This window comes from Urocitellus parryii, chromosome 3 (assembly GCF_045843805.1).
Source record: "Urocitellus parryii isolate mUroPar1 chromosome 3, mUroPar1.hap1, whole genome shotgun sequence".
In the NCBI taxonomy this organism is placed as follows: domain Eukaryota; kingdom Metazoa; phylum Chordata; class Mammalia; order Rodentia; family Sciuridae; genus Urocitellus; species Urocitellus parryii.
Genome location: NC_135533.1, coordinates 45,727,786 through 45,755,396, shown reverse-complemented (window position 1 = coordinate 45,755,396; position 27,611 = coordinate 45,727,786). Strand labels below are relative to the sequence as shown.

Sequence of the window (27,611 nt, the reverse complement as noted above, 5' to 3'; positions counted from 1 at the left end):
TAAAAAAAAAATCAATAAAAAATGAAGTGCCCTTAAAAGGAATGATTGTATGTTTATCAAACACTCAGCTTCATTTAGGCATTGAATTAAGCCATTTATTGCTTCAAATGTGTCACCACGAACATTTTAATATACACTCCAGAGCAGTAAGGCCTCAAGTTTCACCACCTATAAATTATGAACCCACATTTTGGACTTTTTTGTGCTAACGATGATTACATGAGTTTTGTACAACAAAGGTTTTGAATGCCCTTGGTGTAAATGTCACAAAGAAAGTACTAATAGTTGGCCACATTTTTATTGAGGTAGTTCTGTGTTTGGCCCATAATATATATTATATATCTTAGATATTAACAGGTTCTACCCATTACTAAACACTTGCACAAAATTTTGGTTTACTTCTTTATGTACACTTCATAAACTATTCAATGTTTGTTAAAACTTGTCAAGGTGTGTTCTGAGTGATTTGGTAAGAAGAATTTAGAAATTAAAAGGGCTGTAGCAGCTGGAAGCAGGGATGTTCCTGACTCAGACAAGGAACTTTGTCTTAAAATAAGGCTGTGCATAAGGCTTTTTCCTTTGACCAATTCTTATAAAATGAATGAGTTTGGGAAACTCATAATATATAGTTAAAGGATATAAATGATAAATTTGAGCATCTCCACGCAATGTACTAATAAGCTAACTGAATACTATATTATATGTTACTTCTCAAATGTTTATAAAATCTCCATGAAAACAGTGAGCATCATAAAATCATGATACACCATGATATTATGCAATCATGAGGACTCACATTATGAACCAAAGTTCTCTCTTTGGTCTGGAAGTTATAAAATCAGACTGCAGCAGCTCAGAATCACGGAATCTCAAAGCTGGAAGAGAACTCTGAAATCTCCTATCTAATTCATGCCCTCTGGGTAACATTGCATAGATTTTATACTGTATTAAATTCTAAGAGGCTCCTAAGTGCTTTTAATTAAAGCAGAAATGCAACAGACCCAGTAATAAAGGAAGTATGATGTAATAACTACTTAAAAGTTTTAAGGACTTTTCTATACCAGACTCTATTTTAAATAAAACACCCACTAAGTAAGATCTAAAATCTAAATAGCACCTGTAGAATAAAATCTTAGGAGTGCTTTAAAGACACCCTGTACCAGCACCACACTGGTCTAATAAGGCCCAGAGTGATTAAAGACTGAAACTAACTCTTACAGTATGTCACAGATTCAAAAATAGAGCTGAATATAAAGCTCCAGTCAGAGATCTCTTCACTCATGTTGGCCACACTGCCTCCAGTAAAAACATCTATAACCATTATTTTCATTTTATCTGCTGTAATCAGACTTTTCTTTTATGTCCCTTTGAAGGAAAAGCCAGAGACATGTCCTAAAAAAATACATTAGCGTTTCAAATTTACATTAAAAATGTCTTTCCCTTATTTTCCTAACACAAATTCCAAGTATTATTACAGAAATCACAGATTACATATAGCATTCGGCTGGGGCTCGTCCTTTTTAGATTATGAAAACTATAAGTAAATTCAAATTAAGAAAATTTCATTATTAAGTGTGTAAAGTATAAATACAAGTAATTTTTTAAAAACTTTATTTTAACACCTAATACAATTCCAATTTTAAGGATTACTTGCACAAAAAAATAAACACATTTGGTATAAAAATGTATCACTTTTAACACCCTTTCCCCATCAGCCCCCCCTCCCCCGCCCTCATGAACTGCACTCTATCTGGATGCAGAAACATATAAAGACTAATGGCACAAATTAGTTTTTACCTACAGGAGTTTTCTGTTTATGTACCCAGGTACTCTAGAGGACACCAGCCCACTTTATCACATGAACCATTTCCTTCAGCCTGCTGAATCAGTTTCACAAAGAAACAAAGCTTATTATATAAAGGCATTTTAAAAACCATTATCTTAAATTCTTTTCAGAAGGGCTGACTTTTTTTTTTTTTTTGTCTTTTTTGCAACCATTTATATACAGTGTTACATAACAGCTCTGGAGTACAGTACATGCAGCAGAATATACCTGTTGAATATAAAATACTTTTAAAATCATCATCGTTGGAATTCTTTGAAGTCTAAATTATAGAATGCCCATTACTTTTGAGAAAATGGTTGAGGAGTACAAATGTCTGCATATGTTGGCCACAGAAATAATCCAAGGCTAACTGGAATAATATTCATAGCACACCAGGAGTGCATAAATAATTTACTTACATTATTAAAATACAACCCATAAAATTCAAGTTCAAGATTTTATAGGATTGTCAATGTAAATCCTCTAAGTGGTTGCCTGGAAATGAGTTGTTTCTTCTTTCTCCCTTCCTTTTTAGAGTCCTATATAAAATGATGAGCTGAAGCTTTTCTTCCTCAAGTGACACCTTTATTTGTGTCTACTGCCTCTTCTCTTCATTGCAGCAGTGCACTGTGGACAGTACCATTTTCCTTTTGGAGCTTCAGTTAATCCAACACATCCATAATGGAACCATTCTATTGGGCACTGGAAAGCAAAATTTAAAAAAATAAATAAATTTAGTAGTTCTATCAAATAGAAAGTACACTAAAGTATGTCCAGGAGACTGGATATTTCATCTAATAAAAATTAAAATTTTTAGATCTAGGAGATGATTTAGAGATCATATAGCCTACCTGATACACTTCATGAGTTAGAAAACAAAGGCACAGAAAAATTACTTATCTTGGATAACTGAGGTTCAAGTAAGGTTCCCATAACACTAAATAATAAATGAAACTTGACTAATTTTCATTAACTTAATCAGGTTATTAATATATATATATATATATATATATATATATATTAATGTTATATACATATGAGATGAATATTTTATGAAGAAGGTAATATATTTTTAAGATTTTATTTAATACTCAGCCTTATTTGCTCTCTCATAAAGTAAGTGACCTTGTTGTAAGTGAAGACATGAGGGATACCCTGGGTGCCTTTTCTGAGTACAACTATTCCTAGAGATGCAGAGGTGAAGTACCCCTCTATGAAACATATTAAATGGCTCTACATTTGCACAGAAAGTCTTAGCATGCACAAGTGCACAAGAGACGAGAGGATTTGAAAGCTTATGATATGGCATTTACAGAAATCTCAGTCAACATTTTCACTGCCCCAGAAGATAGCATCTGGTGATGTTCTTGAAATGGTGGAGCAATACTGTTTTGAAATAATCAAAAACAGCCCACAGGTGATTGTAGACAGTGGAAGAGGGGTGTATCCCCATCTATGTGAAGACTTTGTTTTGACTGTCAAATCGAGGAAAGGCACAACTTTTACAACACCAAGCCAATCTTCAGACTGTTTTTAGAAATTTAAAATTCTTGCTAATCCTAAGATTCCTAATTCTTGCTAATCCTAAAATGCTAATTCTATGTTCCTGATTACTACTTCCACAGAATTCAGGGTTCTGTTATGCCCCTGGAGCAAAAGAAGCACACAATGAGGCTGAATTATAAAAAAGTAACAAGGGTGACAAAATTACAAAACAAAAGGATTGTCAACACTTAATAAAAGACGTATCTCTAACCAAAATTAAGCTTCCTAAAAGAATAAGGAATGCCTTTCTTTCTATCCTTTGTTTTTTATGTTAGAGATGGCTCCCTATTAGCTGCCACCTGATAAGAATCATAGAAAACACTGTACTAATGGGAGGGAAATAATCTAACATTAGATCTTCAATTATCCCTTGGCATCATACGTTTTAAAAAAATTGTACTGTTTTAAAGTTCTATTTCTTCAATGTGATAAATGAACTGGGCTCTAGTAAATACATCTTTACCAAAAGGGAAGGAGAGTGATTATAATTTTCACACAACATAACACTTATGAAAAATATAATCTGCATATAACATCATAACATTAGCTTTAAAATTTTAAGTAGGGAATGCATTAAGGAACACAGCCCTATTGTGGAGAAGAATATTTTAGCATTAGCATAACATAATTAATGTAACTACAATTTGTTTTCTTAAGACTGTGAGACACACTATATAAGAAAAATATTTAAGCGATAAAAACTTATGATTTTTTTTCATTCCTAAGTAGCAAAATTCAATACTTACATCTTGGTTATCACATCCTACCATCTCTCCATATGATACCTAGTTAAAAGAAAATTAAATATTTTTATTACGACTATGTAACAAGTTTCTAAATCTAAATTGTTTTTTCCATACTTTTTAATTATAAATCATGTTCAGTGTATTTGATTTAGTGAAAACACTAATTACCAAAAAAGTATATATGGTGATTCCTACTGTCAAACTCATTCTCTCACACACATAAATTATCTATGTAAATATGTGTTGTGGAATGAATACTTGTACCCCCCGCCCCCCCCAAATTTTTATGTTGAAACCCTAAGCTCCAGTGTGACTTATATATGACTTGAAGACAGGGCATGTGAGGAAGCGGTAAAGGTTAAATAAGGTCAACAGGTAGAGCCCTAATCTGATAGGGCTATGCCCTTGGAAGATCCAAGAGAAGCCCCTGCCCTATCTTTCTGTACCATGTGAGTATGTGTCAGAAGGTAACTGTCTACAAGCCAGAAGGAACAATCACTGGACCCAGACTGGCTGGTATCTTGATCCTGGACTTCCCGGCCTCTAGAACTTAGAAATAAATTTCTACTGTGAAGGCTACCCAATCTGCAGTATTTTATTACGAGAGCCTTTATGTGTACAGGGAATATAGCATGGTATGTTAAATGTTTCATTACAAGTTATACCTGAGCACTGAGATTATGGTCAACTTGGACTGACCTTCTTCCCCCACCCCAAACTTCCTTTCTTCCTTCTTTCCTTTCTCTCTCTTTCTTAAATGTGGTGCTGGGTATCAAACCCAAGGCTTCATGAGGGTGGGGTAAGTACTCTACTATGGAGCTCAGTCCCAGTCCCTGCATTTTTCTTTATACTCTTTGAATTTACAGCAAACATGTCACTTTTAAAAGGGGGAGAAAGGCATACAAATAAAGCAAAGGTATTTTACCAGAGTAAAAGAATGCTGGAAAATGGAATAATTTTCTTCTTTCTAGTTTTTTATATTGTGTTGTTATAGAAATACACCAGACTTTTACCTGATTACAAATGCAATATCGAGGTTCATTTGGGTCGTAAGTCCAATCAACCTGGCTATTTGAGTCTGATTCTGGTACTACTGTTGTTTGCTGGGAGATTTCCTGTACAACAGTTGATGATGAAGAGCAGGACGACAGGGAGGAAGAGGAAGAGGAAGAGGATGACTGCTGACTGGAAGATTTGTTGTTGTTTCTGAAAAAAAGCATTGGTTTTGTTTGGCCATCATCAGACACTACCCAAGAAAAACATCAAATGTATAAATTAACATCTAACACTTTTATTTAGAGCAATGAGAAAGAATTTTATAATAGTTTATTTTTTTCATTTGGAATGTTTTATTTTCTGGAGAATAAGAGTATTCGAAATAAACTTCTTTTAAAATTGTTTCAAAGTTTTAAAAATATTTTTAATCGTAGTTACTACTTACCACTGATTTAAACTGTTCATAGTATTTTTAAGAATTAGTATTAGTTATGGTTACCCTGGACTCTTTTTGTAATTCTAAATAAACAAAATACTCTTCATCAAACTCTAAAATGCAAATACAGAAAAACACTAATTATGACTATCAACTGACATATGAATACCTATCATGTGGAAGATAGTGAACCAAGAGTGTTAAAATTCACAATATTTACCACTAGCTAGGGGCTAACTCCATTTTAAAAATGTAAACATTTGCCATAAACAGCTATATTAAATTTGGTTCATAAAATTAAAATTAATTTTTAACAAGGTGATACTTGTGTGATTATTTTATATCCATCATTCTTTCAGGGATTTATACAAAACAAAACAACAAAGAAAAACCACATCACAGTTAAAAATAAATTATGACAAAATTATAAAGTAACTAATTCTTCTGGCCTCACATTTGAACTTTCATTATGTATAAGCACCCAGCATATTCAGTACCAGGGACAGATGGAATTCAACGCTGTTAAGTTTTCAAATTTAAAGCTTATATAATCATCCTAAGAGTCTCACATATAAAACTTAGGCATATTTTCATATCATCAATTTTGGAAACATAAGATCAAGAATTAAGACAACTTGCTATTAATCAAATTGAAAAATCTTATTTTTTAAAAAATGTAATTTGCATTTTATGTATTGATTTACATTGAAACATATGGCAAAATAAGAACTTATGAAAAACAGTACCATAAAATGGTTTATGTTAATGAACAAATGAAAATAAACAGAAATCATTTACTAACAAGCTGAATTAAGACTACAGAAAAATTAAAAATAATTCTAACACTTTTTAAAGACTTTTATTCCTTAAAAGCATAGCAGTGTAAATGAAAATCTCACGTCTTCTCACATATCCTAAGTTTATCCTGACCCATTATGCCCTGGATAATGGGCATGGAGGCTCAGCTGAGGTGCCAAGCAGACTGAAAACACAGCAAAGGTATGGGGTTATGCAAAGGTGTGTAATGAGAAAACTTACTTGCTCTTTCGACCACTCCGTGAGTCAGCTGCTGATGAGCTGGCATTCTGTGTTAATGTTGTCATGAGTGCTGAAGATGATGAATAGCCAGCTGTTTCCCTGGGCATTGAAAATTCTTTTCCCAGCTGAAAGTCATTATTCTTAAATGCTTCATAACTGGCTTTTAAACTTGATGTTCTTCGTCCTTCTTTCATCTTAAATAGACATTCATTTATAGCATTAATATATATAATACAGACTTTCTCAAGTTTTACAGGTTACAGTGTTATTTTTGTTCATCCACTATACATTTATTTTGCTTAAATTTAATTTTCATCATTGGCATTTAAGTTATTTCATATAAAGATTTAAAATCACCAGCCTCAGTAGAAGTGAGGCACTAAACAACTCAGTGAGACTCTATCTCTAAATAAAAACAAAATAGGCCTGGGGATGTGGCTCAGTGGTCAAGTGCCCCCCAGTTCAATCCCTGATACCCCCTTCCTTCCCCACGAAAAAAAGATTTAAAATCAGTTTTTACACAAGAAGTAAGTGTGGGAAGGGTTACTTCTCAATTGGAACACAGACAATTACAGAAGTAAACAAACTCAAGCCAATCTAAGCCCCAAGGCCACAGAGTCCTGAAAGTGGTAGAAAGTCCAAATAACTATCCCAGCATGTGCTAAGGACAGCAGCTGAGAATACAGGCAATCTGAGCAAAAAGTGTGAGAAGGGTCTGCAAGAGGAATTTATCTTTTACTTTTCTTCATCAGTCAGGTTATTCCTATTTAATTATATGTTATTATTATAAGACTGATTTCAAAGTTAAAACACATGATAAAATAAAACTGTTCACATCCAGTTGTTTCTACTAGGGTTTGCCAATGATTCTGAACTTTTTACCTGTGCTGTAGCTTGAACTGCTTGAGCTGCTGCCATGGTAATTGCCCCTGCACCAGTTCCTGAAGATAATGAGCCAATGTTATAGGATGCCAGAGGTTGGGAGGAATTCACATTGTAAGCATTGTTGGAAGAAGCTGTGGAATTATTATTTCGACAACCTGTAGAGAAGAAACAAAAATGGTTGTGGAATATTATTGAGTTTAAAATACATCATTTGCCAGCACAGATAGAATCATTCAAAGGAAATTCTTTGTATACTGTAGATTGAGTAATGGAAGACATTTTCCTTTTTCTTTTCTTCATATGCAGACTTCAACCAGGTAACAAATCTCTAAGATTCACTACTCATGAATGTTTTAATTTCCCCTATTCTAACACTAACAAATAAATTAAAAAAGCAGTCAATAATATTTAAGAAAAAAAACTTACCTAGTGTATTTTCCTTAGAGGCATCTGATGTAAGGGTAGAGAGCAGAGCTTCAGATTTAAACTTCTTTTCAGGGATGTGATCTGTTGTCGTATGGTGAGAAGTTGGATTATATTTCCTTTCTGAATATAAATAAAGAATTCATGTGTTTTTAAACTTTAGAGAACTACAGATAGGCACACTTCCAGCAGTCATAAAGCAGTGCACTCACAATCTGGGTGCCTCATCAAACAGGGACTATGATATCTTCTCAGAAGAGAGGAAAAACAGAACTCTTGTGTCACATGTTTTATTCATATTTTAAAATCTTCAGGAGTAAAGTTCTGAAGATAACCCAAGATGCACCAAGGTTTCACATACAATGTAAGGGGAATTTTATTTTTAGTCAAACCTTGTTTCCTATCAAATTGATTTGTCCAAAAAAAAAAAAAAAAAAGTACCAGTACAGTTAGTCCACCAGCCCATCAGCCAGCCAACAATTCCTTTACTCACTAACTCACCAACCATATGACTTTTTCATATGCCAAACAATCAGTTAAGCACTCGAGAAGCAAGGATGAAAAAGACAAAGGTCCTAGTTTATTGTTTGGCCCAGTTGTAACACTCCCTAGAGAGAATTGGACATCTGTAGGTAAGAAGCATATACAGCTATTACTGGTACAGATTCTCCCTCTAGGAACTTCAGAGAAAACAGACCACCTGTTCACAAGTCAAATGTGCTTTTCCCAAATGAAAAAGATAAAATCTGTTAGGATTTGCAATGAAAACATATCTCATTTTTTTTTAAAAAAGGAGGGAAGAAAAGTTCTCAGCTTCTGGAAAAACACACAGGTGACATGAATAATGAGTTTTTAATTGTATTTAGCTCTTTAAATACTTAGTGCACTAACCCAAACTTACTTTCCACTGGAGTATGTGAATGAGCATGGTGATTGTTCACTGGCTGTGAAGGAGTATCTAATTCCAAAGATCCTAAAAAGAAAGACACAGAGATATACCACCATTAAATGTCACTACACAACTCTACATGTCAACCAACTACTGGCAGTAGTGTTCCCTAACTCAGCAGAGGGCAGCATGCTCTACACAGACCTGTATCATTTTAGTCACATATGTCAGAGGGCCATCAATGCCAATTCCACTCTGAGCTATTGAGAAACCCATTTCTCAATCTTCACCTTAAATACAAAATGGTTCAAGGCATGGTAATGCTGAGTTAGGGAAGTCACCACAGTGGGTGCCATGTAAACAGATGAATGGACATTGTAACCACAACTACTAATAAAATCTAAAATCCTCAGGTGAGAATAATAGTATTGAGGAGCTTTTAGTAGGAGATTCTAAAGTTCTAGGTGACAGGACACTATTAATCTGAAAGAAAATTCTTTGATCATTAAAATGACATATAACAGTGAAGACTTCCTAAAAGAAGTCAGGGATTTTACTTGTAAAAAGTGAGGGGAAGAATCTCGAACACCAAGCTTTAAAATACTTTTAAAGAAATTCTCTGGGTTTATTTTTGATCCCTTGAGATGAAATTATGGCAGGGCACAGGATGGAGTATTTTAAAACTTGATCCAATTTAGGTTCATATGTCTGTGTCCTTAGAGAGGATGCTTTATTAACCTTCCTGCAGTACTGAATAGGCATGAGTTACCATTATTCACAGCTACCATCAGCATTTAAAAAAAAAAAAAAAAAGAAAAGAAAAGAAAATGAAAGCAGCTATAGAATATTGTATTTTGTCCCCCAACACTTATCATTGACAGGCTTTCTCTAGAATAAAAGTATCACAAATAAATCAGATTATCATCTAAAGTGATGGATCTACTTTAGATTTTAAAAAATGCAACTATGGAAATCAAAATGGATTTTATACTGGCTTCTGTAACTGACCTAGAGTGAGATATACAGTCTCACGCCATCAAGAAACATTTTGTGAACAGAAAAGGTAAATATTCTTGCTGTTAGAATGCACCAAGGGGAAAAAAAAATGTTTATAAACTTTAAGTTCTAGCAGAAAACACCCATAATACTATTTTGGTTCTACTAACATCTCTAGGCCTACCACCACACTCTCTACTTTTATTCATCTCACTATTTAGAGGTTGAAGAGATGAGGAATTATTTTTTAAAAACAGAGCTCAGGCATTCATTTCTGGGAAGTCTCCTGAGTGAAAACCAATAAGTATTTGTGTGTAACTTACAGCAGGAGATCAATTTGAGCCTTGCAAAGAAATATTAACATGGCTTTTTGCTGATAATATAAAGTTTAGGAAAGACTATTTTAAAAAACAGGAAGTGTTGTGAAATAAGTCAGAATCTTTCTCAGCATATACATCTGTGGAAAAGTATTAAGGAAGTTCCCAAGAAGAAAAACTAACAGGCAGGGCAAAGTCACTGTATTAATGAATATGGGAGATGGTTAATTTGTCTCTCAATGGTGATACTTCTTTAAAAAATCTTTGCTTTTACCACTAATCTTACTAGTACATGTGGATATTTAAAGATGGAATGACTTAGTATGTTTTTTTTTTTTTTTTCCATAAAGAATGAGTGGGATGATAGCCTACATTATCCCTTTTGGTGTCCATGACCCAAACAGTTCCAACTGCTGGGGTCCAAGTTATGTGACCTAGACGCCACCAACAAGCAAAAGGCAAAATCTGAAAAGCTTCTGTGGGACAAGCGTCTCCTCGGTGATTTGCACATGTATTATCCAATATTGATGGAAAACTGTAAATTTTACTTACGCCTCTCTAATATCTCTGTAATTCCAGCATTATCAGCTTCCAGCTCCATTTTAAACTTAGCCAGTTCCTGATCCAGCTTTCTCAAGTGTCGATCTACCTGTTTCAAAGAAGATCAAAGATAACCACCAAAATTTGGGACACTGTTAAAGTGTCAGTTTAATGAGGAAACCTAAATCTTTGTTTCTTTTAATGAATCTGCTTAGTTTCCTTGAGCAAGTCAATTAACCTATGCCTCAGAGGTTTTGAATCTATTAAAGGAGGATGGTAGGCTGAATAATCTCCCAAGTCTCCTTTTATGAATTTTCAGTTTGAAGAAATCAGAATCTCAAATTTGTTAGAAAATGTTCTTTCCTCAATCACACAAGTGTAGGGATATGAAAGTTAAAGCAAAACTGAGACTTGGGATTAAGGGTGAGAGGAGGGCTGGAGGGCTGGTAATTTTTCAAAATATGCCTATGAGTACATTCAGCCTAATCTCCACTACTTATCATCAGGCTATTCCATAGAGCCACACCATAATAACTGATATTTAGAATGACGAAAGAAAGATTCTCTGTCTACAAACAAAGAAGCTACTATATTCTGCACATACATTTCTTTAAGGCAGGAAAGCAGACCATTATACTTCTAAACATTTATGTAAAGGGCTCAAACAAAAGGGGATTTTAGTCAGAAAACATTATTCCCTGAAGAGCCTAGTTAAAAAGATTTTGTCTATAATACTACTGCCCTAGTTAAAGTGGCAAAATTTTACTTTCTCACTTACATAGAGATCTTTTGACTAATTTCAGAAAATTTATGACATCTCAAACTAACAGCAACGTCTTAATGTATTTTTAATCTTACTATGAAATGTTTTCAATACTTTTTACAAAATTACTATTCAAAATAAAAAAAAAACAAGTTCTTTGAAAAATATTCATGAACATTACTGACAATATTCTTTTCAAAGTCCAGTTTCCTACTGGATCACTGTTATAATTAGGAGTAACTTTCTTATAATCATCAAAATGTGCTATGAAACAGCTGGAGCAAAAATAAAAAGTTCAATTAGATAATATGTATCTAAATTGGGGAGAGAGGGACAAAAACAGCAGAGGACAAGATGCACGTTAGATGCCTATGAAGGAGCCATGTAACCATAGTGCTTGGTGTTTTAGATGTCTCTTTTATAGTCCTTATGCTAATCTTTTGGGATAGGTTATTACTAGACAGGATATTATTTTATAAAAGAAAAAAATAAGAATCAGGGGTTAAATACCATGCCCAAAGTCATACAAATAATGCATTTCAGAAATATCTGTCTGAAATAAATTATGCTTAACCATTTATTTCTAACACTGCCCTCTGAAGCTCTGCATATGGAAAACAACTGATTTTTAAACTCAAAGTAATATAATTCAAGTTGAAAAATGAGTAATGTCCTGTTATTTGTATTTTATATGTTAGTAGCAACCACTAGGGTATTGGTTTGTGGTTTTTCAGTCACTGAAAACTTTGTTTCCCCTTTATGTCACGGACAAAATAACTCTTCAGAGTTTGAGAGAAGCTGAAATTACAATATTTAAAACCCTATAGGATCATGTGTTGTGGATACTTGCTCCTATTCAAAGAACATGCAGGTAATCGAGCATCCTTCAATGGAACCTCCCTTCCAATAATAAAGTATGAACACAGACCTCTGTTATTCAAGAATATTTCTTTCATTGTCAAAATTTAATCTCAAGGGAAATTAAAATAAATACTCAAATACTTAAGTTCTAAAACACTTAATACAATGAAAATACCCCATCACTTTTCTTACGTACAATTATACTAATTATAAATAGTGAGCTCCTATCATGTTCTTGGCACTAGATTAAATGGAGGATGTATGATGAATGTGAGAGAATTCCTACCTTCACAGGAATTAGAATTTAGCCAACAAATCCAAATGTACAAAAGATATTTAACATAATAAAATTTTTTTAAAAAATACATAGTCCAAATGGAACAAATAAGCAACTCTTCAAAAAGAGTCAGAAGTAGCATATAAAGTAAAAACACAACATTGGGAGGTGGTAGACACAAAGGAGGTATAAATGGTTAGATAGCAAAGAATGAATTGTATTCAAATAAGTGGAAAGAAGGAGCAATGATTTTAAAATGTATATCGACAGAAAGACTGAATGCTCAGAGAAAAATAAGACTATGCCAGGCCCTGTAATATATATAACAGAGAGAGAGAGAGACTGCTAGAATCCCAGTTGGGAGTGTTGTCTTAGGGTGATAGGAAGATCTTTTATTTTTAACACCATATGTACTCATTCCACCTCTGCATTTAACATTGCTTCAATTTGCTAAATACATTACTGACAAAATTTATTACACGACACATAGAAAATTATGAAATTTTCAATACTTGATAGTTCAGAAAAGCCAAATTAATAATTACAATAAACAGAAAAACCTTAACCACCTTGAGGTGAGCAGCTTTGTACAACACCTTCCAATCATTCTTATTTTTAGATATGTAAAAGATTATGAACTAATTGGTATTATAAGCATTATTCAACAATGAAAATTATTTTTCTTTGATTTACACTACTATATTAAATCAAATTAGAAGTTAGTAAGTAGAGAACAAGATTTAACTTAAGCTACAAGGCACCAGGACATATACACAGTATTAAAACAGCTGTAATAAGAGCTGCACTAAACTCAACTGGAATCTACAATGTGCCCTCCGCCCACCCACTCCATTCCTTCTGCCTGCATGAGTGGGTTAATCACCTATTCTAGCTGATCACCATAATGGCTTCCTAGGTATCAGGGACTAGTTACCCTTCCGTAACACCTGACCGCACAAACTAATTTACAGTAGTAAAGAATACCGATCCATTGAGAGAGATTCTCTATTAGCCCACGATTTCCAACACCAGGTTGACCAGAATCCAGTGATTTGTTCCCCATTTAATGTTAATAAATACCATTCACAAAAGCTTCTTTGTTCTGTAACACCAAATGATATTCTATAATCCCAATCATAATTGCTTTAAGTTTAAACTATTTCTGAAGTCTTTAAAAACAAAAGGAAACATTATTTTCAAACATATTCATGATCATAAAGAATTTCAGTCACACCTGGCCCCTCTGCAAAAAACAAACAAAAAATCCTCATCCTTTAACATTTTTGCATAGAATAATAATACTTTATCCTTTCTTTTTAAAATCTCCCACTTTTCCAATATTTAAATTTTAAAATATGTCACTGATAGACCCAAATTAAAACTAGGCAAAGCTTTTAAAAAACTTGAGCATAAATTATCATTTCCAAGACAGTCAAGTTAAATGTAGATGTCTAGTTTGCCCTTTCAGAAAAAGCAATCAGTTTAATAGACTTTAAGTTGAAATCCATGGCAATAAGAGATAAATTCTGTCCCCGAATTTATTTGGGTGTAGTGAACAATGAGGGTAAAGTGGGGAAGAAAAAAGAACCATGATGGCAAAGCCTATCTCTGGTAACTCATAAAAATGACTTTTTACATCTCTAAATTATATTTAAAGTAGATAAAAATATGACCTATCATTCGGCTGAACCAAATATTTGAGGCTTTAGCACATAAACTACATCTAATCATCTTCCTAAAAGACAATAAGGACAAGAGACAAATCAAAAGGTCAAACTCACATAATATATTCCTTAATTAGAGTATCACATAAGGAACTCTGAAATTTATGGTAAAATGTGGATCTGAAATATATTCATCTCAGGTACAGGCCAGGATATAAACCAACTGCAAGTTCAAGGGTACTGAACCCTGCAAGAAACTTCTAAAATCATTCAAGCATTAACAAAAAGCTCAAATTTTATCAGAGTATCCGTAAATCAACTCTACTAGGTATGGCTATCTAGCCATCTTTACGACAGTGACATCAGGCTGAGGAACATGAGTGTTTAATGACTATTTATTAGTATTAGGATATAGCAGGCATTTGCTTTAACATGAAAATTTTGTTTGTCAAATTTCACTAAAACAACCACTGAAATAAACTATCAGTTTGTTTACTGGACTCCTAATCCACAAATGTCTTCATCTGTTTATATTATGCAATAGTTACTTTCCTTAACAAAATAGGTAACCAGAGCTGTGTCAGTGCTAGCCATCGGAATCAATCAGTGTACTGTAATTTTAAAAGTAAATAAAATATTTCAATAAAAATTAAAAGACAGTGAAATATCATGTTATATAAAACAATGAGGGATGAAATCAAACTCAATTATACATAGGCTAAGTATACCTTATCAGAAATATTTGGGACTAATAGTGTTTCATATTTCTAATGTTCTTAGATTTTTGAATACTTGTATATGCATAATAAGAAACCTTGGGGATAGAACCCAACTCTAAATACAAATCTCATTTATGTTTCACATATACCTCATACATATAACCTAAAGGTAAGTTTATATGATATTTTTAGTGTACCTGTGTTTTGACTGCAACTCATCACAAGAGGTCAGATGTGAAAATTTCCATTTATGGTATCCTATCAACACTCAAAAAAGTTTCATATTTGTAGCATTTACATTCTAAATTTTCAGATTAGAAATGCTCAGCGGGTAAAATCTATGCAAATATTCCAGAGCCCAGAAGCTCTGAAAGCAGAATCACCTGTGCTCCCAATCATTTCTGGATGAGGGACAAACAATTTATATTACCAGACTTTCACTAGGATGTTCACCACTGATATTTCAGGGAAAATGGCTAATCTGACAGGTAACTCTATTTAATGACTTCTCTACTGAACAAGTCAACAATCCCCTTATGTTTGACTGTTTACTTGTAAGCTAATATGGTAATTTTTTTACTCTTGAATATAGTGCTCAAGCATCACAGGACACTGTAATGTCTTATAATATTCACTGCCCAAGGCTTGAGCCTTCCAAGGAAGTACATAATTGTTTTCAACAACTTAATAATTATTTCTTCATGGGGCTAGGGTTGTAACTCAGTGATAGAGTGCCTGCCTGCCTAGCCCACGTGAGGCACTGGGTTGGATCCTCAGCATCACATAAAAATAAATAAATAAAATAAAGACACTGTGTCCATCTACAACTAAAAAAAGTAAAAAAATAAATTATTTCTTCGTGATAACTCATGCTAATTTTTCATTTATTTATAGTATCAAATTACTAAATGTCCTCTTAAATACGTTTGATTTTAAAATTTACTTAGTACAGGTGGTATGTCTTATAAAATCAAGGTGGGAAGTAAATGACTAAGGTTTACAAAACACTGGTTTAGATCACCTTGATAAGTGTTTGTCCCTCTGTTCACTATTTGATTAATCTGTCAGACTCTGAAGGCACAGAATTATCAAGAACCTTACCAGCCCTGAAGGGCCCCAGTAAGGAGATCTAATATTTTGGGATGTCCAATTTTGCCACTAATTTGTATAGTGATATTGACTTTATCATTTAAAAAATCTATTTTGTTATAATTAAGAAGGTAAAGCCAGGAGCAGTGGTGCATGCCTACAATTCTAGTGGCTCAGGAGGCTGAGGCAGGAATATCGAAAGTTCAAGGACAGCCTCAGCAATTTAGCAAGGCCCTAAGCAAAATAGAGAGAGCCTGTCTCAAAATAAAAAATAAAAAAGGGCTGGGGATGTGGCTCAGTGGTTAAGCAGCTCTGGATTCAATCCCCAATACCAAAAAATAAAAAGGGAAGCTTACAGTAGAAAGATATTTTTAGTTGAAATACAAAAAATTTATATATTACTATAAGTTTTAATATTTTAAAAATGCCCTCTTTGCTGAATGCACATCTATGCATTCTATTTTAGAAGAACTTTCAATTATCTTACATATAAGAGAAGGAAGAAATCTCCAAATTGAAGAGAATAACAAAATTATGAGACAATGTAAAAAGAAGGATACCAAAAATATTTGAGCATCCATAACCCTGCCTGGCCTCCTAAAGTGATGCGATAAAGAAAACTAAATTTACTTGAACTACATTTCTGTTACTTTTCTTCAAGTCACACACTGGAAAGATGTACGCGGCTATTTGAATTTCTGTCTTTGTTTAAACCACTGTTACAATATACACTCTTCTGTTTTAATCAGTCAAATATCTTTTCCTAGACATAAATAACACAAACATCAAGATTAGTAAGACTACTTGAATAAAGAGGCAATGCACGTGCAGGATATTGGAGGATGGAGAAAAGTTTATCAAGCAAAGATGAAGAGCAAAGTCCTTCTGCTCAGGGAGTGATCCCTGCACAGTATGTTCGCTGTGGACATCACAAACAGGTCGTGGTGAGAATGAAGGATGAGAAAGAGATGCAGCGAGAAATCTGTCAGGAACCTGATCAAAAGGACCTTGAAAGACACAGTCAATAAATGTTCCAAAACTCCTAAAAATTTCAAATAAGGAGATGATTTGCCAAAATGTGTTTTAGTATAAGGGACACTAGAAACGCCACAAGGAACTTTCTGGAGTGAATAGCAATGTTCTGGGTCTTGAGGGAGTATCAGTTACATGAGTATATAAATGTCAATATGTGCACTGTGCACTTAGGAGACGAACATTTTATTGTTTCTACTGGTATTTCATCATTTTAAACAAGTATTTGAACTACAGAATGATAAACAATTGGTGAAGAAGGGCCAATCAGAGGTGCTCAAAGTAAAATGGATAAGACATGGTGAACAACTCAATGTAGGAAGATGGGAACAAGGAGTCTAGAATGACTTTCGTATCCTAAAAATTGTGGTTCTTCTGAGTTTTAGAAACAAAAGTAGAGGGAGCAGGGAGTAAATGAAGAGAGTCTTAAGAATTTTAACTTTTAATGCCTTGAGCTTTGAGGCCTAGGAATGCTCAGATGAGTCGGAGGAAAAGTTTAGTTTTGAGGAATAATTAACATATAGTTGTTAAAACTCAGAGAACACACAGAAAGGTAATGGAGGAGTTTTTACAACTTGGGTGAGGAGGGGGCGTGGGGCACAAAATTGGCACTGACACAATACCTCACTGATCCTCTGGATAGGAACAGAAGCAGAGAAGAAAATTACCTTTACATGAAAAGCACTTGAAGAGTGAAAAAACACAGATCAAGAATAGAACCTGGGAACACCACCATTATGAGCTTTATCCAAGGAAATCTATAAAGGCCACAAAGGTAGGAGAATCTTATTAGATGGTCAAATGATAACAGATTAGCAAGAATGTCAAGGAGAAAGTTTCCACCAAAAGCCTCAAAATATATTGTCAATGGAAGGCAAAAGTCAAAACTGGTGGCCTGTGAAGGAGCACACACCTGCAATCCCAGCAACTCAGAAGACTGAGAGCTGAGAGAATACCAAATTCAAAGCCAACTTGGGCAAGTTAGCAAGACCATCTCAAATTAAAAAGTAAAAAAGGGTTGGGGATGTAGCTCAGTGATACAGCAGCCCTGGGCTCAAGCCCCAGTACAAGAAAGAAAACAGAAAAAAAATTCACAATAGGTGTTTGTATGTCACATGTGGCATAGTTTTGGAACAGCTACTGGGAGAAACCAAAAGAAACACTGACTACATTGAACTATGAAGACTAACAGGAAGTTCAAATATAAAGGGTCCAAATAATGAAAACCATGATTGTGCAGTGGCACCAACTTCATTGCTGCATGATTTTCCCTAGCTATGATGACAAAATTTTTAAAGTAAGTGAAAACACTCCCTATGATGGCAACCATGTGGAGGGTGCTGGTAAGAAGAAAAGCTCAGGAGCTCAACTAGAGCCTTGCTTGGAGAAGAACAGAATGATAAAGTGGAAGGAAATCAAGTGTAGATGTAGGAGGTACTTCAGAGATAGGATGAGTTCAAGTGATGATTAGGATCAATATGCAGCAATTAATGAGGATTGGAATTCACAAAAATCAAAGAAGCAGACTGCTATGAAGATATTTCAAGACAGAATAACTGTGAACCAGGTGCTAGTTTCTTAACAAATGGATGACATAGATGATTACATCTTGAAGAGAGTTTTTTAAACTGATTCATAAAAATTTTACATGATTATGGAGTACCATGTGAAATTTAATACACATACACACACACACTGTGTAATGTTCAAATCAGGGTAAATATATCTATCTTCTCAAATACTGATCATTTCTTTAAGATGAAAGCATTCAAAAATTCTTTCTTCTAGCTTTAAAAAAAAATAGTACATTACCCTTATCATACTGTCACCTATTGTGAAGTAGGGCAACAGTTCTTTCTCTAATCTAATTATAACTTATCACCCATTACCTGGCCTCTTCCCATCTTTCCCGGGACTCTGATAACCACTATTCCACTCAACTCCTATGAGTCTAGATTCCACATATGAGTGAGTCATTGCAGAAGAGAGATTTTTTGGCAATAAGAATATAGGTGTCACCTGAAATAGCAATAGTGTATTTAAAAGGAAAGAGCAGGGAAAAGATAATAAAGAAGAGGAAGGAAAAAGGAAGAGGGAGGGAAAAGGAGAAATGAAAAGACAAAAGGCAGTCCTAGAGATAATAGGAGAGTGAAAGAAAACAGCTTCAACTTGGTAGGGCTGAAAGGGAAGCAGTGGCTTCAGGAAAGTAGAAAATTATAGTTGGGAAAAACAAGATGGATCAAGTCTTTAATAAAGGAGTGAATGCCTACTATCTGCCAAGATAAAAGCATATACAGATATCGATATATACTCATACATATGTGTGTATGTACATATATATACACGCACATAATGTTTAACATATATAGATAATATACATATTAAGTCTCAAAGAAGAGTTTTTGATTCACAAAATTATACACATTTATAGGATACCATGTGATATTTCAATACACAGATGCTATGTGTAATATTTAACGGTAAATATATTATACATATACATACACACCAAATACTCTTAACTGTAACTCTAAATGCTATTAATTTACAGATAAGGAAACAGGTTTAAGAATTAATAACTTTTCCAACATCATGCTGTTAGTGAAAGGGCCAAACTAGGGTATATACTGTTCTCTGTATGGATCCATTATGGACATTCACTTTTTACTACAATTATTGTATTTTCTTAAACTTATTATGTCATCTTAACCTTGCTCTCTAACTTAGGTAGCCTGCCCTAACATTTGTTAACTTTTACCTTCATTCTGCTTATGCCACTACCTCTGAGTGAAATGCTTCCCCTCGACAGAACCCCCAATCCCATCCCTGACCCTCTGCTCAAAACTCATCCCATCCCCTCTAATTGGGCCTGACTTGGTCATTCAGTTTTCTTTACCAAATACTTCTTAACACTCAACTCTACTAATGTTCACTTACTACATCTATCTACATGGGTCCTCCACATGAATTTGTGGGTATGTCTTTCCAACTAAATTTACAGGAATCATTCTAGTACTTACTTTTTTATTCCTCTATTATATGCAGGTAAAACTCCATTAATCAGGTAAATAGTAAGTGAACAAAGTGGTTCATAAATAATAGATGAATACATATACACATTTTAAAAAGCACATATCTATGTTATATATTTTTTCAAAATACATAAAATATATTTAGTAAAGGAATAAAAATAGTACAATAATAAAATGTTAAAGGAACAAAACCAAAGAGCTATATGAATTAAAATGCAGGTAGTCTCTAAAGATTGACACATAAAGTCATTAAATATAAGGAAAAATTTTACTAAACAATTTGATCTTAGATTCAAATGTAAATGACTTTTTTTTCTGTGTTTACAGATGTAATTCAATAAGATTAAGTTTGTTTTCATTCCACAATAAATCAAGATACAACCTACTCTACCTTTCTTTAGGCAATGTTTTTTATGAAACTTTTTTCAGAATATCAATATGAACAAAAGAGCCTATGTTATTAGAACATTAAAATATTTTCACTATATAAAAACAACTAAATATTCTCTACAACTTTACATGTTTCCTAGGTTAATACAGGCATTTATAATACATACCATATGAAGTGTGTATTTCTTACATGTGTCTTACTCTCTAATAGCATTTTATTTATATGTACTTTGCAGTAATAAAACTGCACTCAGAAAACTGCAAAAATAAGATATGAAGTCTACGAGCTGAAGTTAAACAGAAGTGAGAAATTATTTTATACCTTAACTAATTTAGAGAAAAAAATTAGTATTTCCTAATATGTATATTTTAGAAGCTTCACATAAAAAGAGAGAGAGAGAATCATTAACATTATTTTTAGAAATACCACATATTATATCTGTTTTGGCGATTTCAATCTTTTAGAACTACTGATGCAAGAAAGAAATTTTTTTTTAAAGGTTATGTAGTCTAATGTTTACCAAGTATTTTTGCCATCTGACCCAGTTGTTGCCAGTCGTTAAAAACAATCTATTAACATCCCTTCAGTAGCAATCCCAAAGATTTTCTTTCTCAGGAGTACACAGAAACAAACTCAAAATGATATAACAAGCACATAAACACACACCCTTAAGAGGATAAGAATTAGTAAAATAAAGTTAAATATCAATTCTTGTTAAAACACACCACACGCGTGGGTGTGTGTGCACACACATGCACGCGCGTGCGCAGACACACGAGACACAATATTACGTAGTTTAGTCTTGGCTAAATGTTATTATGTCAGATGCAATGGATCAACTAGAATAAAGAGTCTCTGAGTTCTCAAAGATCCCCCAAAAATAGATACTAAACTCTCAAATTAGGTATGATTAAGAGAGCAATACTTTAGTTTTAGTCACATTTAAGCCAATAAAATTTAAAACATAATCCATAATTCATGTACTTATGGCAGAGTATGCACATTAATTTTACTTACCAAGTCATATATCTGGTTTGCCAACTGTACCTTCTCATCTGCATCTTCCAAAGCTTTATAGTAGTCCTGAATAAAAACATTTTTATTTCAAAAATAAATTAATCATTTCAAAATAATTAAGTGTGGGACATATAACTATATTTCATTATCATCCTTCTGCGAGTTATCTTACATTAGCAATAAAAAGTCTCCTAGGGATAAGGGTGTGACTGGGGAAGAATTAGATATTATGGACAATGGCCAAGAATTAAAGGAAAATGCTCAGAAATCCTAGAAAAGACATAAATAAAATATACTGTTCCAAGTCTAATCTCTATACTAGAAAAAGTAATGTAAGCTAATGAATATTTAAAAGAAAAAATGCTAATTAGAATTAATCTAACTTGTAAAGCACATTTATGCCTTTTTTTAAGTACAGTTATAGAAAGGATTCCGATCTATATGTCCTTATTATCCAATTGTTCCCTAGCTCCTATTTTAATTTAGGTATAAATTCATACAACTCAATCTATATTTTAAATTTCTCTGCACTGTAAAGCAAACACTTTTTTTTTTTTTTAACGGGAGAAAAGGATTCTATATATTTCACTGGTACCACACTTTTTGTTGTGCTACACCAAAAACTGATTAGGTTAAAGGGATGATCAATGACGTTGAAATGTGTTTATGTGATGTCTATACTCACACACACCTGAGCCTCCAGGTAGCTTCCCAGCCAGGACCACTTCTCTTACAGATTCTCTCTTTTTTTTCTCCTAACAGAAATAATCTTCCCTCCATATGGTAGAATAAATAACACAACTACTCAATTTGAAGTTTCCAAATTGCTTTCTTAGTCCATCCTTAAACACTTCTATGAAGGTTGGGTGTAGGGAGGCATTATAATTCGTGAAACTAAAAGATCTGCCAATGTCACACAAACTGCAGTCATGATTAAATCCAAGGCTTTTAAGTTGTTCTTCCAATGTATCTTTGAATAAACTAGATCAGACCTTCCAAGAAAACCTTGAGGTTGGGGCTAATGCTTATCCTAATTTGGAAGAGACTCTAAGTCCTATAAAACTAATAAAAACATAAAAGAATTTTGTATTTCTAGGTCCAATTCATGTACAAATACTATGTATTTATGGCAGAGTATGCACATTAATTTTACTTACCAAGTCATATATCTGGATTGCCAACTGTACAGTGTTAAATTGAAAGGCTTTGAAAGATCCTTCCAACTCTTCAATGAGTTCATCAACTTAAGTACTTAGTAATATATAAAATATGCTCAAAATCTACTGATTTTCACCCATTTATGAACAAAATTGGATAGCAGCATTTTATTTTTAAAACCAAGGCAATTCAGTTATATTTAATTAGAAAAAATAAATGAAAAAATGTATTTTTAAAATAGTTCTACAACTTTCTAATAGTCAGAACTTAAACAATTTTAAAAATGACCCAAATTCTTTGATCCCTATATCTAATTCTCTTAAACACAATAAGTTATTTAAATTCCAAAGAGCCATTGATAATCTTCTCCTATTCTAATATCCAGAAATCTATTTAATGTTAAAATATTCTTTTCAGAGTGTCCCAATATTTACTGATAAATCATTCAAAGTGTTACACATACTTTTTTGATAGACGCCATCTGTTCTTCTCTCCATTCGGGTTTATTTTTCTTTGCATTCATAAAGAATTCACTGACTCTTTGTTCTAGCTGATCCATTGCATCTGACATAACAAAAACATTTCATATTTAGAGAAGCAAATTCATATATCAAATTTATACGCTTTAATTCAGGGGTGAAAAAAACATAATGGCCAGTCACCATTAGAGACGCTGAGGCAGGGGGATCTCAAGTTCAGGAATAGCCTCAGCAATTTGGAGAAACCCTCAATAACTTAGCATGACCCTGTCTCAAAATTAAAACAAAAAAAAAAAATTATAGGACTAGAGATATAGCTCAATGGTAGAGCACCCCTAGGTTCAATCCTTAGAACCAAAATAAAAAATAATAACATTTTCCTGTGGGCTGGGGATGTGGCTCAAGTGGTAGCGCGCTCGCCTGGCATGCGTGCAGCTCGGGTTCCATCCTCAGCACCACATACAAACAAAGATGTTGTGTCCGCTGAGAACTAAAAAATAAATATTAAAATTCTCTCTCACTCTCTCTTAAAAAAAATATGTATGTCATGTTTTGATTTCATAAATATACAATGCCTTAATGACCTGAGTCTTAAAAAGTTAAAATTTTCCTGACAATTTTTTGTGTTATTTGAGAAATTTTCCCACTAATCAAAGTAGAATCAACAAGTAGATACACACAGAGAGTACCTAAACAACAATTTTTGAGCACTACAATTTTGGAGTCAAAGCTAATAAATGTGACAAAATAATTGTGTACACATATGAATATATAATAATAAATTCCACCATTATGTACAATTAAAATGTACTGATAAAAAAGAAATAACCACTGGGTAATCCTCACATTTCTTTCTTTTCCTTTTTTCTCTTTTTCAGGCATTCTACCTCTAAGCTACTCTAAGTTACATTGCAGCCTTTTCTTTTTTCCTCTTTGAGACAGGGTCTCACTATATTGCCCGGGCTGCAATCCTCCTGCCTCAGCTTCCTGAGTAGCTGGGATTATGGGTATGCATCACCACAACCAGCTTAATGCTCAAATTTCTATTAATAAGAAAAAGTGATAAAAAAACAATTTGAACTGTAAGTTATATAGTGCTAAGCACCCCATCATCTCATATCACAACAGAAAGTGGTAGGTACAACCTCATTTATTTACTCAATACACTATTCTATTTAGTTTATATAGCTTTTTCAAAGTATGTGCCAAGAATAACCACTTCATTGGAGGCCTGCTAACAAAGGAAAAAATAAATGGGATTTTGTTGTTATATATAAGTTGAGGAAAATCTTTTTACTATATTCTTCATTTAAAGATTTTCAGTGCATAATAGTGCTCTACTGATTTTAAGAAGTCTTTCCATGAATTTTTTGAAAATAAAATTAATTTTTTGAAAATATTATTTTCCTTTAAGCATTCCCAACATTTGACACGCTGTTCTCTTTTGTTAATCCACAATACCCATTAACTTCATAATATTCTAGTTATTGTAAAATCTGTATAATCTAAATCCAAATTATAAAAGAACTTAAAATTTTTAGTCAAAAGTAAAATGTTTAAAATAAGAACAACCCTTTATTTAATGCCTACCTTATATTAGGAACCATATATTCAAATTTATTTGTATTATTTTAAATCCTCAGATGATTCTCTTTTTATAGACAATGAAACCCCTCTTTAGAAGTGGTAATGCAGTCAAAGTCAATGAGTAAATTAGTGATGTCCTAAAATAAACTCATATCTATCTGACATCAAAGTCTATGTTCAATCCTACAAAAAACACTAGTTCAGCAAGTCTTTGGCATTTCAACTACATTAAAGTTAAAATGGATTTTGAAGTAGCTGGAAAACCAGGCATACAACACAATGAATAAAACAAGATGCTTATGAAAAAGCAAGGTTAATTTTAGGGGAAAAAAAATCACCAGCAACCAAGCTATTGCTGAAAGAAAAAGAAAAGCCCGCCAATTACCAAAATTTTACAACATCAGATAAGAAACTTTCAGTAAAATCTTATTTCCCTCATTCTAATGAGAAAATGATCACGCTGTTGAAAATTCGAAATGCAATTCTATAATTAATCCTCTCATTTCTTTAAGAAACTCAGCATTCCAAGTTCACTAGGCTCTCCAAAGACCCACCTATAACCTGTGCTTCCGTGCGTTTCACTCTTGAAATTTCTGAATAGAACGAACTTTAACAAGCACGAATGCTGAAATTCAAACCCGACACATAAAGCTCAAGTGAAAATCCTTTTCAATATTTACAGGGTGATTTCCACTAAGACATATACAGTGTCTACTCTCTCAATGAAAGTATAGAACCATTTTTTTCACAATGCCAAATTTAAAAAGGAACACGCATGCTCTAATGCCTACTCCTGTAAAAGTCACAAGTAGCTTGGGGAGAGAAGCAGCAGCAAAATACAGGACTGCCAGATCTTTCTGACAACTCCTTAGGTACTAGCGGAGTGACCGGGAGGAGAGTCAAAGCTCAGGAGGTGCAAGCATCAATGGCAAGCAAGTCCGGCACTGAACGCGTGCAGCGAACAAGAGTAAACGCGCCGACTTACTCTGCACCTGCAGATCCATCTCGCGCATCTCGGTGAAGCGGTCCCGCAGGTCCATTGGAAGCTGCTCAATCACTGTCAAAGGGAGAGTCCGTCAGGGGGCGGGGCCAACAGCGAAACTACGCGATTACGTCACTGCGTGCGTGCGTGCGTCGGGGGGGTCGAAGGAGCCGGCAGCTCACATCGAGGCTGCCAGTTACCGTGAGAAAGAAACATCCCCCGCCTCCCCCTCCCTCCCGCCATCCCGCCTGCCCGTCCACTCGCGCTCTCGCCCGCCCGCAGGTCCCATAGGCGGCCTCTGCCAGCGCGGCGCACTCACTTTCCAAATAGTCCTCTAGGTACAACATCGCGACCCTTAGAGCTGGGGGAACGAAGGGGTCCAGGGGTTTATTTGTGTCACTCGCTGTCGCCGGAGTTTTGTCCCTTCCAATATGGCGCCTCCGCTAGCAGCACCCGCTCGACTCCGGCAAAAAAAAAAAAAAAAAAAAAAAAAAACCACTTTGGCGCCTGACGGCGCTTGCCTCACTGCCGCCCGGAGCTGTCATTGGCCGGCTGAAGCAGTGACGTAGATCGACCGGTGCTCACCCCCGCGCCTTTGTGGGAAGTGTAGTTTTATTCCTGCTAAGCGGGAGTCGCCACGCTGGCGGTCCTCCGCGAGCCGACTACAGAGACCAGGCGCCATTGCGAACCAGGCGCCGCCGAAGCTGAAATGCGGTGCCTCTGTTTATTTGTTGATTTCTTGCACTGAGAACGACGGGAGTTGTATGCGCCTGCATGACACAACTAGGAATAACTTTTCACCTGTTCTTTGCTGTGACTCCATGTCCCGGCATTTGTGAGTCATGGGTATCAGGTAGTGCTTAGCAAATAGTAAAGATTCTAAACGCTGGAATAATCAGCAAAGTTCGGCCAATTCGGATTGTTTAAAACCGAACTCTCTGCTGGAACTTAGCCTCAGGATGCACTCTCGTTAGAAACGGGATATCTGTTTGGTTTCCCTGCAGCTTTAAGGTAGTTGCCCTGAGACTGCAGCTTGAATGTGAGTTTCCCATCTTAAAAGATGTACAAGTAGTCCTCAATAACCACCTATGTATTCTGTTTTGCGTTGCATCTTGTTGGTTGATCTATATCTATATCTATATATATATATATATATATATATATATATATATATAACCTGCACTTACAAAAATAAAAAATGATCAACCATAGTAATGTATAGTTAATATATAATGGGCTGAACTACCAATAACTTCAGATTATTATAGCCTGTATTAGAGGTCTGTAATTTCAAGCATTCTCTTTCTACTTTTTGACAACTGGCAAAGAGTCACCAGTTATATATTTAGTTATTTCACTGTTCCGTCTTTTAAAAGATTTTTTTCTTGAAATTTCTTGCACTAAATAAATGTCACGTATTGGTATTTTCCACTCTTCTTAACTGTCTTCCTTTTTTGGGAAAATTATCCCTTAGAACATCTATAAAACGTTCTTAAGACATTCTTAGTTTATCCTCCATTTCTCTTAATCTTTCTTTTATATGTTCCATCAAGTGCTTCTTAGTTTTGCAGTTTCATTTTTTTTCTCTTTCAGACCTTTTATTTCTTACACACATTAAGCATATTTAGTCTATATTCTGTTACTGTTAAATCCAGTACTGAAAATTTTGTGCATCTTTTTGTGCTCTGCATCAAAAACAGACGCTTGATTCTCAATTCTGAATTCATGTTTATGGGTTTATAAAAATGGGGATTTTCTGAAGCTGGAGTTAAAATTGAGTCCTAGAGATCATTAGAATTCGCTTCTGCAAGTTGTTTGGGAACACCTTCAACCAGAGGATCAGTTTAAATTCTGCAGTGGAGGTTTTTTTGTATTGCACAGATAGATTGAATTTGAGCCTCTAAATCAAATGTCTCATAGCTTC

The 27,611-nt window shown here is 34.2% G+C and overlaps 1 protein-coding gene across 2 annotated transcripts; it reads right to left on the bottom strand.

Annotated features, from left to right (window-relative positions):
• Nucleotides 1-1,733: 1,733 nt before the first annotated feature.
• Nucleotides 1,734-26,136, bottom strand: Ing3 (inhibitor of growth family member 3). 2 transcript variants are annotated; one of them, XM_026388717.2, is made up of 12 exons: nt 26,007-26,136; nt 25,691-25,762; nt 23,103-23,203; nt 21,482-21,547; nt 10,649-10,745; nt 8,796-8,867; nt 7,898-8,017; nt 7,469-7,626; nt 6,587-6,780; nt 5,130-5,322; nt 4,117-4,155; nt 1,734-2,527 (listed from the first exon to the last, which is right to left on the bottom strand). In XM_026388717.2, exons 1-12 carry the CDS (start codon nt 26,032-26,034, stop codon nt 2,411-2,413), a joined length of 1,257 nt encoding a protein of 418 aa, XP_026244502.1. In that variant the 5' UTR covers nt 26,035-26,136; the 3' UTR covers nt 1,734-2,410. The 2 variants fall into 2 exon arrangements, 1 of the variants encoding a protein (XP_026244502.1); XR_003300787.1 differs by lacking the exons at nt 1,734-2,527; nt 4,117-4,155; nt 5,130-5,322; ... (1 more) ...; nt 7,469-7,626; nt 10,649-10,745 and having other exon boundaries at nt 7,930-8,017.
• Nucleotides 26,137-27,611: the final 1,475 nt, after the last annotated feature.